Source organism: Camelina sativa, chromosome 12 (genome assembly GCF_000633955.1).
Source record: "Camelina sativa cultivar DH55 chromosome 12, Cs, whole genome shotgun sequence".
Taxonomy (NCBI): Eukaryota; Viridiplantae; Streptophyta; class Magnoliopsida; order Brassicales; family Brassicaceae; genus Camelina; species Camelina sativa.
The window spans coordinates 5,947,238-5,961,117 of record NC_025696.1 but is presented as its reverse complement, the minus strand read 5'-3'; the positions used below and the strand labels follow the sequence as shown (position 1 = coordinate 5,961,117).

Here is a 13,880-nt window from a genome sequence, read left to right as displayed (position 1 = left end):
TTCTCTTGTTTTTGTAGGAGCAACAACATGAGAGAGTTAGTGGGGCCCAGTTGTTCTCTCGTAACGATAAAATTTAATTTAGTAGTATATTTTAGTATGTTTTTCGATTATTATTTTTCTGATTGGTCGTATTTTTATGATTTTTATTTTAATCCCGGGAAAATCGGCGGCACAATAAAACAATTCGTCATTTTTTATAATTATTTTTTTTTGTTAAAGCATTTTTTGTAATTATTTTGGTTATTTTCTTTCTTTTTTAAGTTTTTATTTTTCTTGTTGAAGCACAAATGTAACATGATACATGAATCTCTCTTCCATATTTTTTTTTTGGTTTAAAAACAAATTTAATTATATTTATTACTCAGACTTTGTTTTTTGAATTTAGCAAAGAATAACATTTCTTTACATTTTAGTTAACCATTGTGATTAAGACAATCATAGATGATATGATACTATTACTTAGAAAATTATAAATGTATAAATAAAAATTAATTACGCAACGATAATATGTATATATATAATTAAATAAATGATATTCCCTCTGTCTCACAAAAATTGATGTTATGTGATTTTCTTTTGTCCCACAAAGTTTGATGTTTTATCATTTTAAATTAACTAATATTTAATTTTTGTAAACTTCAAGAAGTGATCATTAAGAAAATTCAATAGTCATTAGTTTATAAATATATAATACTTTTAATAAAAAAACAATATTATAAATAATTATTATTTCTTAATTTGTGTGAAGTCCCTCAAACATCAATCTTTGTGGGAAATATATTTACGAAGAAAAAGAAAATATATGGATGGAAGAAATGAAACAGAGCAAGAGAGAAGTTTGCATTGGATTGGGTTCTGTTCAAGTAGGTCCAAAATCCAGCTGTACTGAGTTGTAATCCGTTTGGTAGTGGCTTTACGGTAATTTGGCCCACTTATTTATTTTATAAACTAGTCCGTCGCCGTGTAACGCCGCGTCAGGGATCGTCGGCGGGAGAGAAGGAGTAGCCACGTGGCATTTCGCTGGCTACTATTTTTGTCGTCTTCCGTCCCGATTTGTTCGGCGCTTCTCTCTAGAATCTAGATCCTTCCTTCTCTTTCTTGACGGCGCTTTCAGACTTTTCTAGCAGCAGTTGGTGCCGTTTTCACTTATTAGAATCAGTTAACTCGTTAGTAGAGTTACTAACTCATGATAAATAATCTTTTTTTTTTATGATAAATACATAAATAAATAAATACCACTAGTAGTTTTTCATTTTTCTTAAGCAACAGTGGTTAGAAGTTTACTTTTGTCTAAACAATACCTTGATGATAACTATTCCAAATACATTAGCAAAATTGGTCTGCTTGAAAATTAGATTAAGAGAGACCGACCATGAAATGTGTTGGCTTACTACTCTCCAAGCAAAAGCAAAAGACTTTAGATTGAAATTTTTAGAACATGTAGATTATAGAGATAGGGAAAGTGCACATGAAGACACATATGCATCGAGTCGTGTACACTCATCATCGTTTACAAGTTTATACGCATTTGCATCTCATTGTTTACTTGTTTATTCTTTTTGTTCATCATTCAACTCATAAGTAGAACTTCGTCACGCTATTATTAAACCTTTGTTCGATCATCACATTCATTTTTAAGACTAGTAGTATAGTAGTGTGGGTACAACTATGTTAAATTTCACTATATCGGTTATCCAGTGATTATTATTGTTAAATTTACTACTGTGTTTAGATCGTTAAATACCAACCAATAATTTTAACCAAGACTTATAGCATGTTGATTTGTGTTAGTGTTACTTGTTGTTGTCTTGTGTCACACTATTAGATTCAACCCGTATAATTGTTTTATTTGGATCAAATCCGTATAAATTGTTAATAGGATGAAGTATTTATTCCCCTAATCATTCCACTTATATATAGCATGCAAGACTCATTCATACCATATGATTGATTGTTGTGCACTAGCTGAATGGAAAAGTTTAACTAAAATCAATGCTAAAACAGCAAGTTCACGTACATATATAAATTGAAATCATGTATAGTACATATACACATAGTTGACTTTTATTTTATAATATATAGAAAACCTTTTTCACTTTCTTTTTGTTTAAGGATCTTGTCTAGGAAGCTTCTTTTAATGAGTTGCAATGAATTGGTTAGCAGATTAAAGAAAAGTCATCTTTCATTAACCCAAAAAGAAAAAGAAAAAATCGGTTGTGTTAATTATAATTCTATGCTTAGCCTATATATGTTGGTAATGGTTATATTTATACTTAGTAAACCTGAACACTATATTGACATATTGCAAAATTCATTTGACGTTTCTAAATTCAACCAACTAGCTAATGGTAGTTCAATAGTTAATTAATGTTTGTATTTGACCAATGTAAGTTTCACTAATTGAGTTTGATAATGGAGATATGGTTATTAAAAATTCGTGATTTTGTTCTTTTGGTATTACGGCCACATGCATGTAATATGCTATGAAATCCTATACACATTAATTAACGACAAGAAATTTAACATTTATTTAGTAAAGGTATACATTTTATGCTATATCTCAAACAGCTATCTTATTATAATACACATGTTCAAGTAAAATTCTGGTCATTCGAATTTCTTATAAAACTTTGCATCTATTTCGTGGTTTGGTCAGATAATTATGATCTATGTACCATGCATCTTATGAAGTGTACATGTTGCATTCCCATTTTGTAGATGATGAAATGCACTTACAATACTTCTCTTAATGTTCCCTAAGGTAAGTATAGGATAATACTTTAAGTAAAGGAAAAAAAAAACAGAGAGAGACTATTTATTGAATGTATTACTGCAAAAAGTTAGCACCCTTATTGATAAATTGGGAATGCTTCATTGAAAATCATTTCATTGCCGTCCAAAATAAAATATTTTGTTTCCGATATTTTTTCTGCACTAACTTGGATATATATATGTTAGAACTAAAAACAATAGAAACATCGCGATCACGTGCAAAGATATTGAAATAGATATGTCTCCCTATTTTTAACTGTCTGTGATAGGACGTATCAAGTTTCTCTTCTAGCTATATAGACTAATATAGTTCGCATTTGGCAAATACATTGATATTAATAAGAATTTGCCCAAGTTGCTGCTAGTTTTTCTTCTTCTTTTTTCATCCTGGTGAATTTTCAATGCCTTTATGGCTGTCAATAAAAGATTAAGTACATTTAAGTAAGTAATAATACTCTCCTCACAAATGAAAACAAAACCTCGAACAATCAATTTACTTGCTATATGCGCTAGGGCCAACCTACTAGGCAGTAGGCACTATGTCCCGTCTATTCAGAATCACTTTTGATATGGACTATAGAGTCTGGTCGGATTCCTTCGACCCACGGATTTGTAAAACCATGTTCGGTCATATGCATCCAGAGTTATTCATATCACGTAAAACGTATTGTTTGTGTTGGCATAAGCTTGAAGATAGCTTGAGCAATAAGCTATACCAAAAGACATTAGGAAAAGTGTTATATTTAGAAGTTATCTAAATATGTAAGATTTCCTTTGAGATTAGGAAACTCTTCTCTATATAAGAAGATGCTAAGTTGTGGTATAACTTAGGAGTTTGTAGAGAGAGAGAATTAAAAGGTTTAGAACTACGTGTTTGGCTTGATCCCTTCTAAAGGGTACGTAGGCAATCTTCTTTAGAAGGTGCAGCCATTCAATATTTGGTATCAGAGCGTAACGAACCTGGAGATCTCGGAGAGGAGAAACAATCGGCGGTCAACACGATTCAATCTCAGCGTTGAATTTCTCAAGGTTTCACCAATCCATACCCCAATCAGAGCCATGGTTCTCAAGGTTTCATAGAGTCTACGGCGGTGGTGAAAATCTCTCGGACAGAGGGTTTGTACGATGAAATCGGAAGTTGAACATGAGGGCTCTAAGCAGAGAAGCTTGCCGGTGAAGGTGATTGTTTTTGAGTCAGAGAAAGGAGAGAGAGGAGAGGTTACTTGAAACGATGGAGATGGAACACTCACCGGAATCAAAGAGACGGTGGTGGTTTCGGACTACCAAAAGAGACAAGGGTAAGATGCAAAGTCAGTCAAAACAGAAGTTATGTTTTTTGACGGGATTGACACGAGCTCCTAAGGTTACGGTGGCCGTTGGTGGTTGAAGACGGCGACATAGACGTTACAGGTGGAGTTTGTGGTCGGAGTGGCTTCGATTTGTCGTCGGGAAAAAGCCACTGCATCGAAGAAGAGAGAAAAGATTGGGACTGGACTTAAGTTGTTAATGGGCCTGTTTCTTTTGAAGAGAAGAAAATACAGCTGGACCTAAAGTTGTGTTAAAAGCTTAAAGCCCATTGTTTCCTTCTTTGGAAAAGATGTCGTACCAAAGGTAGCCAACACAGTCGATTGGAAATTTGATCCGACGAAGATGGCAAAGTGATGACGGCGACGGTCACACAGAAAATTGGTGATGTGGTTTAAAGTCAGTTGAGGTCGAGGTAGAGATCATGTGTGGAGGTCATGTGATTTAGTTGCGACCGGATGTTATGTGATGTAGTCACATTCGGAGTGACAAAAGCTCAACTCTCAGATAAAGTTTCCAATACTGGAAACGGTTTTGTTCGACGGTGTAGTCGAAGGTGGAGCAATTGTCGGAGATGCATTTTCTCACCAAACCACATCAAGGTTCTTGTTGTCGGAGGAGGTGACGTTTCAGAGCAGTTGTTCTCAGTTCTCACCAGAAAGCGTCGGGACTAGGATTCAAATTCTTTACAGGAGTAGATAAGCGGCTGAAGTTGTTAAAGCAATGTCAACTCGGAACTAAGTTAGGCTGTACTTGTTAACGCTACCGTCGGTGAAGAAGATTCGTGGTGGTTGATTCACGAATTGAGTTTTGCAATGGAGACAAAAGTTTGACCTGTAGTTGGACTGTTGGAGTTAAAGATGGAGTTGTCATTGGAGAGACATATGCTTGCTGGAGATAACGTCTACCATCAGAGAAAGTTCTCGTGAAGAAGATGATTGAAGAGAGAAAGAGTTTCTCTTGGTGAAGTGTGTTGATTTCTTGGTGAAGAGAAGTCACCAGAGGTTCAGCAGTGGTTGAATATCACTGGAGAAGGGTCATTGGAGTCGGACAGATTCTCGCCGGAAACGTTGCAGTAACTAATTCTGGAGAAGAAGAATGAAAGGTCTTCAGATTTGTTTTTTCTTTGGTATTGAAATATCTAAGATGCGACTAAGGTTTGAGAAAGAATTAATCCGGAGGCTGAAGGTGATGAGACTCATATCAAGGAAGGTTCTGAGACGGCAGTTACGAACACATGGTTTTTTGTTGTTGTTATGGATCTGCGGTGACAAATTTGGTTAGAGATTGGGCGTAGGGTGAAGGTGCTTTCACCGGTTTCAGATAGATTCAATATCAGGAGACCATTAGCCATAGTTGGCTTAGGTTATGCATATGAGAATCGGGTCACCAATCTCTAAAGGCTCAAATCTTGAAGTTTTATCTCTGTTCGCAGCAAAAAAATCAAAAGGTGCTGCAAATTCAGTATAACGGTGTTCAAGTCGGTTTTGCAACCATGGCCAGTGTTAAAGCGTATTAATCAAAAGACTAGGGGACGCCTTAGAAGTTGGTTGGATGTGTGTTAATGGCTTGGAGGAATTGGTTGAGAGTTTGTTTTCAGGATAAAGAGAATGGCAGACAGTTTAAAAGGGTCCAAAAGCATTCCAGATAATTAAAGGTTTGAAGAAAGGTTTTAAGCAGATCAGTCTCAGTGAGAAAGAAGGTTAGTTCAGTTTGATGTTTTGAAAGCTGAGCTGGTTAGCTTCTAGTGAAGCAAGGTTCTTGGTAGGTCTTCAGATGTTTTTTTAAAGCATGGATCAAAGAGTTTGTGAGGACAACTTTAACTAGGAGAGGTGGAGTCATGTTTACGAAGCACAAGGAGTTCTTATTGGATTCATTTCCAGGTGGAGTGTTTCTACAGAGAGATACAATTGATGTTGAGAGTTGAGTTTCAGGTGGAGCATCACAGTGAACATGTATCTCAGGGTGCTTCAGGTTCATCTCTAAGGAATTGGTTAATAGTCACGGTTGGTCAAGTTATGCTTAGAGTGTGAAGAAGACAGTTAAATCCAAGAACATTTATTCACAAACAGGAAGTTGCAGGTGTAAACTTGAGATGGAGGAGATATAGAAACTAAGAAGAGACATGGAGAGGAACTTAATACTTGCGTTTTAAAATCCGAAAAGATGATTGAAGCAACTGTGAAAGAGCTTGAGAAAGTTAAGTTTGAGCGCGAGAGTATTGTGATTGAAGACGACAAAACTCATAGATTAATGACCGAGACTGCGACAAAGTCCTGTCAAGAGAAGCTAGTGGAGTTACAGCGAAGCAAGGTGAAAAAAAAATCGAAGTCGGAAACCGAAAGCGATGGTTCCGATTCTGATTCGAAGGCAACATTGAAGAGGAAGTGTGATTCTGTCTCGATTTTGGGTATTGGTAAATGGGAAACGGATTACGAGGCGATCAGGAGAAGAGTATAAGAAGCTTGCTGTAATTGGTGATGATAGATCCCATGGGAGATAGAAGAATATGGGCATAATTGATTTTAGGGATTTAAAATCAAAAGTGGAGTAAAGACGAGAAATGGAATAGTTTTGAGTGATTCAAGTTGGGATTAAGTGAAGTTTGCACATCGCAAGGCATATAACACATTAAAAAAGGGAGAATCTATGTTGAGTTATGACATAGATTAAGAGAATCTCGGAGAACCGTTGTTGGGCGTGACATAGGTTAAGAGAGATTGTGTGAGCTTTAGTTTTTGAGTAAGTTTTCTAAAGCAATAAAAGAGTGAGTCTTTTATAATCTCGTGTTCTTAAATGAGAAGAGAGCGATGGTGCAGAACACACTTGGAAAGGGTCAAGTTCAAGAAGATGAGAGATTTTATGGGAGTTCAAGATGTGTCAAAAGAAGAATTCAAGCTTAAGAGGGAGAATGTTAGCATAAGCTTGAAGATAGCTTGAGCAATAAGCTATACCAAAAGACATTAGGAAAAGTGTTATATTTAGAAGTTATCTAAATATGTAAGATTTCCTTTGAGATTAGGAAACTCTTCTCTATATAAGAAGATGCTAAGTTGTGGTATAACTTAGGAGTTTGTAGAAAGAGAAAATTAAAAGGTTTAGAACTACGTGTTTGGCTTGATCCCTTCTAAAGGGTACGTAGGCAATCTTCTTTAGAAGGTGCAGCCATTCAATAGTTTGACATAACATTAACATATTCATACGGTATGCTATCACTTTTTGAACTATGGTTTTCTATATACTATGTTTTATCTTTTTGGTTGGGATGTATTGAACTAATAAACCTTATCACTCTTTTCTACGTAAAATACTAAATCTCATACTTATAAATTGTGAGTTTTAGGTAGATATGTGTGCATTGTTTTAATTACATTGAGAGTGTTAATAGTAGTAATACACACGCATATTCAGGTTTTCTCATCTAGATAACAAAAACAATGGGGGAAATAAAGAAAAAAACAACTTTCCCGACAATAAACATGCGAATTACTGAAACATGGATAGGTCCACCATTATTATCCATTTGCATTTTGGCCATTCAACAAGCTCGGTCTCTTTTTTTTCCTTGTTCATAAATGATTTTAATTTGTTCGCTTTTCCAAATACATCTTTCTGTCGCTTTTTTTTCTTTTGGTGGCAAAAATGTCGTTTTCTCTCCTCCCCCCTTTCCCGGGATTTTACCTATCACAATGTAATGTAATTGCATGTTCCTCTCTTGCCATTGGCAAGTTCCATTGTAATGTCTCCATCGATAGGTCAAACAATTCAAAAGGACCAAGACCCCTTTTATTTTCTTTTCCACACACATTCAATCTATAGGGACCCTCTAATCTATTCATTTTCTCAGCGATATTGTAGAGAAAATGTATAGCAAGTTATAGGAAAACTTAGCTTTGTAGAGACTATTGATTTCTTTTGGAAACCAATCGGACGCGAACGCGTTTTGTGATGACGTGGTGTTTAAAATCATTCATAAAAAAAGCGTTTCATACTACCGTTTCTAATCTAGAAGCGGTTATTAGCCGTCCAAGAATTGTTTTATCGTGACTATGCATGAAACACACTTAAAAAAGCTCTACCTAGGGAACATTACAACGAACTAGTGATATTTAACAAGTTATATAAGATTATGAAATTAAATCTTGTAACGTATCTAACAACTCACATGATCTACAATGTCACATTTTTTATCAACCATATTTTAACCAACTAAGCACTTTACTCTACTCTTTTATCAAACTGATTTTTTTTTTTGCATATAGATCCAAAAGGAACCAAGCGGCATACCTGCATATCTCTGCGCAATATGGTGCCAAACAAATGCATATCAACTTGATCATAATTTAGATATTGTCTCATCATTTTATTTTAACATATATTATATTATATCGGTTCGAATTTTGATGATTGATACAATACAACAATTAAAAAAAAAAAAAAAGATTTTGAAAGAATTTGTCTTGCACTATTTGTTTAAAATTTTCAAAGAAAAAACAACAAAATCATTTCTGAAATTCATCAGTAATTCAGGTTGATTTTTCTTTACATAAATTATACTAAAATATACCAAGTTACATTAAAACAGTTGTAAAGGATAAGATACGATAATACTGTTTACAGTTGATGAGAAAATTCAATTTTATTGTAAGAATAATACATGATTATTACTATCTTGTAGTTCCACTTCCAAGCATCCAAAGTAAGTAACATATATAGTATAGGTTAACGTCTGGAATGACGTGAGGATGAGTCAGGGAGGGAGACAAAGGAGTGAGATCGAATCGGGTCAAGATTATCTGGTTGGGACCCGTCACATGCACATGGACCCTGCTCTCTACCTAATCCAGGTTAATAATCTTTTGAGTCTCTCTTGTTTAAATTACCTTAAAAACGCTGAACACATTATTATTAATATTAATAATTACTGAAATTAAATAATTAAAAATCGGATCATTGGTTCTCCGACCATACTCACGAAGATCATGCTCACGACATAATTAATGCTTATGTTTCTCCAATTTTGATCTTCCTTGAGATTAGATTCCCTCTTCATTGTCTTGTTTCTTGTTAATTTGTTAGGGTTCCTATTCTCTCACATTATTCTTATTTGGTAAATAGAACCAAAAAATTATTGGTAGAATGGGAAACTTGTAGAAAGAAAAAAAATAAAATAAGATAGATAAAGCATTTTTATTGATAAGTCAAAAAATCTCTAATCGCTTCGCTTGTAACAAATTAAAACCTATCTATCAATCAATGGGTCCAAGGAAAGCCTTTTTGGCCCAATTCAACAACCCAAGGAAAAAAAAAAATCACATCTCTCTAATTAGATACTAATTAATTAGACAACATTATCTAATTAGAATTATGCATACGGATAAATTAGTAACAAATGGTATGGGTCGGTCCCCAACATTACCAAAACACGATAACAAATGTATGTAGTGTATACACAAACCTTAACTAAAAATTATGCGAGCCCAAGCCAATCAGAACGTGCCACGTTATCAATCTGGTCACTAAAAGACGACGTGGCGTGATATCATTGGCTAAATTACGCGAACTGCCTAACAAGTGAATGAATAAAATTCACATGATTAGAATTTAGAACTCACCGGAACGTTCTTCTAGCTTCCGTTTATGCGGCGTTCTTAGAAGAAAAGCTCAAAACTCAAATCCATAAAACTCTCTGGAATCGTACTGAGATAACCTCGGATCTTCGAAATCGAACGATCATGTCTTCTCCTGGCGAGTGAGTCCCCTCCTCCATCTCCGTCTCTCTCTCGTTTGCTTTGTTTTTGTTATTTAGTACTTCGCTTCGATTCGATCTTGATCGAGAGTTGATTAGTTGGTAGTTCGTGCCCAGGATTATGATTTAGTTTAACTTTCGTATAGTGCCTTGAAGCTAAGACTCGATGGTATCACAAATCCGTAGCTTTTTTATGAAATTATCAAAAAAAAATTGAGTCTTTATTTTTCTTGGGACAAAGCTATATGCTTTCTTTAGCTGATTCTTGAATATATGTAATGTAACTTAAGTTTCACAGTATCTGTCAAATTGTTTCTCATAGTGCTTGTTCTGTGGTGTGTATATATTGATTTCAGATACTATAACTCACTTCCACCAATAACCAAAGCTTATGGAACCTTGTGCCTTTTCACTACCGTTGCTAATCAGCTTGGTATAGTTGCTCCGGTGTTCATTGCTTTGATTCCTGAACTTGTTATTAAGCAGTTCCAGGTAAAAAGAATGTTCTTTTAATGATTTTCCTTACTCACACAAAACTGTGTCCATCCCTAACACTTTCTAATTCATTGTGCAATTTTGATCTGTTTTGGTGTTTTGCAGATATGGAGGCTGATAACAAACTTCTTTTTCCTCGGTGGTTTCTCTATCAATTTCGGTATACGTCTTTTAATGATGTGAGTGTTATTGTTTCCCTATATATGCAGAAAGCTAAAATTTCTGCTTTTTATATTGTAACTTACTCTCTGGACTGATTGTGCAGAGCAAGATATGGAGTTCAACTTGAGAAAGGGCCATTTGAAAGGCGGACTGCTGACTTTTTGTGGATGATGATCTTTGGATCCTTGACTCTTGTGGTATGTTTTGCTCTCCCTGTATCTCTTCTCCCACTCATCATTGTTATTTGTTCTTTGAGAACCTACCACAGTGTAGTATATGTTTATGGTATGCCACAGAGTAGATAATAGCAGGTACATAACTTTAAGATTTCCTAAAGTTGAGATAATCAAAAGTTCTTAGGTTAAATTTTGTTCAAAGCGAGTTGAGTCAAGCTTTTGGGAGATTTTTATTCATATACTTGTGAATCTGTGTGTGTTTAAACAGCTTACCTATCTCAAATTTCTCAGGTTTTATCATTAATACCATTTTTCTGGACACCGTTCCTTGGAGTTTCACTTGTGTTCATGCTTCTATATCTCTGGAGCCGAGAATTTCCAAATGCCAACATCAGTCTATACGGTCTTGTCACTCTCAAGGTATTACAAGTGTTTATTTGGTCAGCTCATTCCAGCCCACTCTTTCTTTAGTATATATAATGTTAATGGTGAAAGTTGTAATTACTCTTGTCAGGCTTTCTACCTCCCATGGGCAATGCTAGCACTAGATGTTATCTTCGGCTCTCCGATCATGCCAGATCTTCTTGGCATCATAGCTGGACATCTATACTACTTCCTAACAGTCCTCCACCCTCTTGCCACTGGAAAAAACTACTTGAAAACCCCAAAATGGGTGTATCCTTGATTCGAATTCTCGATTATATTCTTCTCTCGCTTATCTGTAGTTGCTTTGCTGTTATTCCTTGACATTCTCAAACAGTAACAAAATTGTAGCAAGATGGAGAATTGGAGCACCAGTAGCAAGTGTTCGACAAGCAGGTGGCGTAGGAGCATCAGGAGCCGGAGCTGGAGGATCAGTAGGAGGTGGAGGAGCTTATTCAAGTGCACGTGCCCCACCCGAGAGCTCGAACACAGCATTCAGAGGTCGATCATATCGTCTCACCGACTGAACTAGAATCTTTACCTCGTTTCTTTGTTTCCAGTATCCCAAATCTTTTCTCAAAACAATGCCACTAACAAGTCCCAGGGTAGCTTTTGTTGTTTTTTCGAGCAGTACAGTTTTTGAATATATGACTTTGTAGGAAGAATCTTCGGAGTTTTTAGTACAAAACAAACACAATGTTGTATTCATATGCTTGGTGCCGTTTTTACGCATAATCAATCTCTTTCACAAAACACTTCAACAGAAGAATGCTAAACACTATAATCATATTATTGTACCACTATGAAATAAATCAGATGAGATTAGTGAGAGGTTTGGTCGTAACAAGTTTGAATATTAAAAAAGAACAAATTGTTATTGATTAAGAGTAATAATAATTCCTTACCTGAAAAATCCGTTGGTGATCGTTATAAATAGGGGAAAAATAAGAAAAGGAAGTAAGTAGACGTGGCAATTAGGGAAATAAATGATTGAGCTATAACGAAGGCGAGACGTAAGCGGTCATTAATTGAAATGGATCCTTTAATTTTTGAGATATTACGTAAGGCTAAGAATTCGTCTTTGTGATCCAACGGTTTTAAAAACCATTCTTCTTACCTCCCCTCCTATTTATCTGAGGGAAGAAGTCACCACGCTGCACATAATAACGCAGAGAGATCACAACAACAACAACAACAACAAAATTAAGGAGAAGAAAGATGTCGTGGCAAACTTACGTTGATGAGCATTTGATGTGCGATGTGGGTGATGGTCAGGGACATCACCTTACCGCTGCTGCTATCGTTGGTCATGATGGTAGCGTTTGGGCTCAGAGTGCCAACTTCCCTCAGGTATTCCATTTCAAAATGTTATTGTGTACGTACTGTTTCATTTTTTGCCGATCGATAGATTTGAGGGTAGTCTTAAAGTAGTGGATCTGATGAAGTTTTGGTATAAAGCAATGAATGGATGGGGGATCCATTTTTTCTTTATTTTGATACCAATTATCTTGCATGTCTTCGTTATCTTTATGTATATTCCAGTTTTCATAATTGTCCTAAGCTTACTAATAATGTATATGATTCTAACAAATGATGAATGTTGTCTCATGGTAACTGTGGTTTGGTCTTTGATATATAGTTCAAGGGACAAGAGTTCAGTGATATAATGAAAGATTTCGATGAACCGGGTCACTTGGCACCCACAGGGTTATTCCTAGCAGGAGCAAAGTACATGGTTATCCAAGGCGAGCCCAATGCTGTAATCCGTGGCAAGAAGGTATAAAAACTTCACAATCAAATGTTATATGTTGCATATTTGTATGATTCAAATTTGGGTGGGATCATTAGAGCAATAATACATCGTTCTGACGACTATGTTATTGGTTTTGATTATTGGATAGGGAGCGGGAGGAATAACGATAAAGAAAACAGGACAGTCGTGTGTGTTTGGGGTCTACGAAGAGCCAGTGACACCAGGACAGTGCAACATGGTCGTCGAGAGGTTGGGTGATTACCTCCTCGAACAGGGTCTCTAGAATCTTGTCATTTGCTTTTACAATGTTTTTCCACTCTTCTACATTTTTTTGATACGGCCATCGTTTTCTCTTTCGAGTGATTTGCATCTTTTTTTTTCTACTTATTTAATGTATAAGTTTGGGTGAATGGACCTTCCTGGTTTCTTCTTCTACCCATAGCAAAATGTTAAGAAAACTTAAAGCCTAAAAGGCCTTTTCTCCCATTTCCTTGTTTTCTTTTTGGTTGTTTTTTTTTTTTTTTTTGACAATTGCAAATTTTGTTTAATACATTACTATTCACGTATTGGCAATCTTAACTCTTTAGTATTTGTTTATAATTATATAATCGAGTTCATTGTTGTTATAATAGACGATTCAAGCTGAGCTAGAATTCTGAAAAAAAAATCACTCATAATAGAAAATTGTACGCAGTGTAGTAGAATCATTAATCTCACAATATAGAAATCACTCTTTAACATTTTACACATATGTGTAAGAAAGAAAAAAGAAAAAACTTGAACAAAAAAAGAAGAAAAAAAGTGGTACATTAACAGGCAGAACTCATTCATCAATCAACTTTAATAGGAAAGTAATACGACTAATTGATAATTGAAAATTTGTCGGAAAATCATTCCCATCCCATCTGTCTTTTATTATGGTTCTAACTTCTAACAGCTCATCGAATCTCAAAATAAATTTCCCTTTACTTTATTATCAAGATGTAATGATTTTTTTTTTTTTTTTCACCTCTCATTTTTCATTTTTTTTTTTTTTTTTTTTTTT

General features: G+C 35.2%; 2 protein-coding genes across 2 annotated transcripts; both read left to right on the top strand.

Moving 5' to 3' along the window:
* LOC104730402 (derlin-1-like) lies at positions 9,672-11,817 on the top strand. Its single transcript, XM_010449564.2, has 7 exons — positions 9,672-9,829; positions 10,183-10,318; positions 10,427-10,500; positions 10,587-10,680; positions 10,951-11,079; positions 11,174-11,334; positions 11,420-11,817. Exons 1-7 carry the CDS (start codon positions 9,813-9,815, stop codon positions 11,607-11,609), a joined length of 801 nt encoding a protein of 266 aa, XP_010447866.1. The 5' UTR covers positions 9,672-9,812; the 3' UTR covers positions 11,610-11,817.
* On the top strand, positions 12,141-13,400 carry LOC104730401 (profilin-3-like). Its single transcript, XM_010449563.2, has 3 exons — positions 12,141-12,432; positions 12,722-12,859; positions 12,984-13,400. The coding sequence occupies exons 1-3, from the start codon at positions 12,301-12,303 to the stop codon at positions 13,116-13,118; spliced, it is 405 nt and encodes a 134-aa protein (XP_010447865.1). The 5' UTR covers positions 12,141-12,300; the 3' UTR covers positions 13,119-13,400.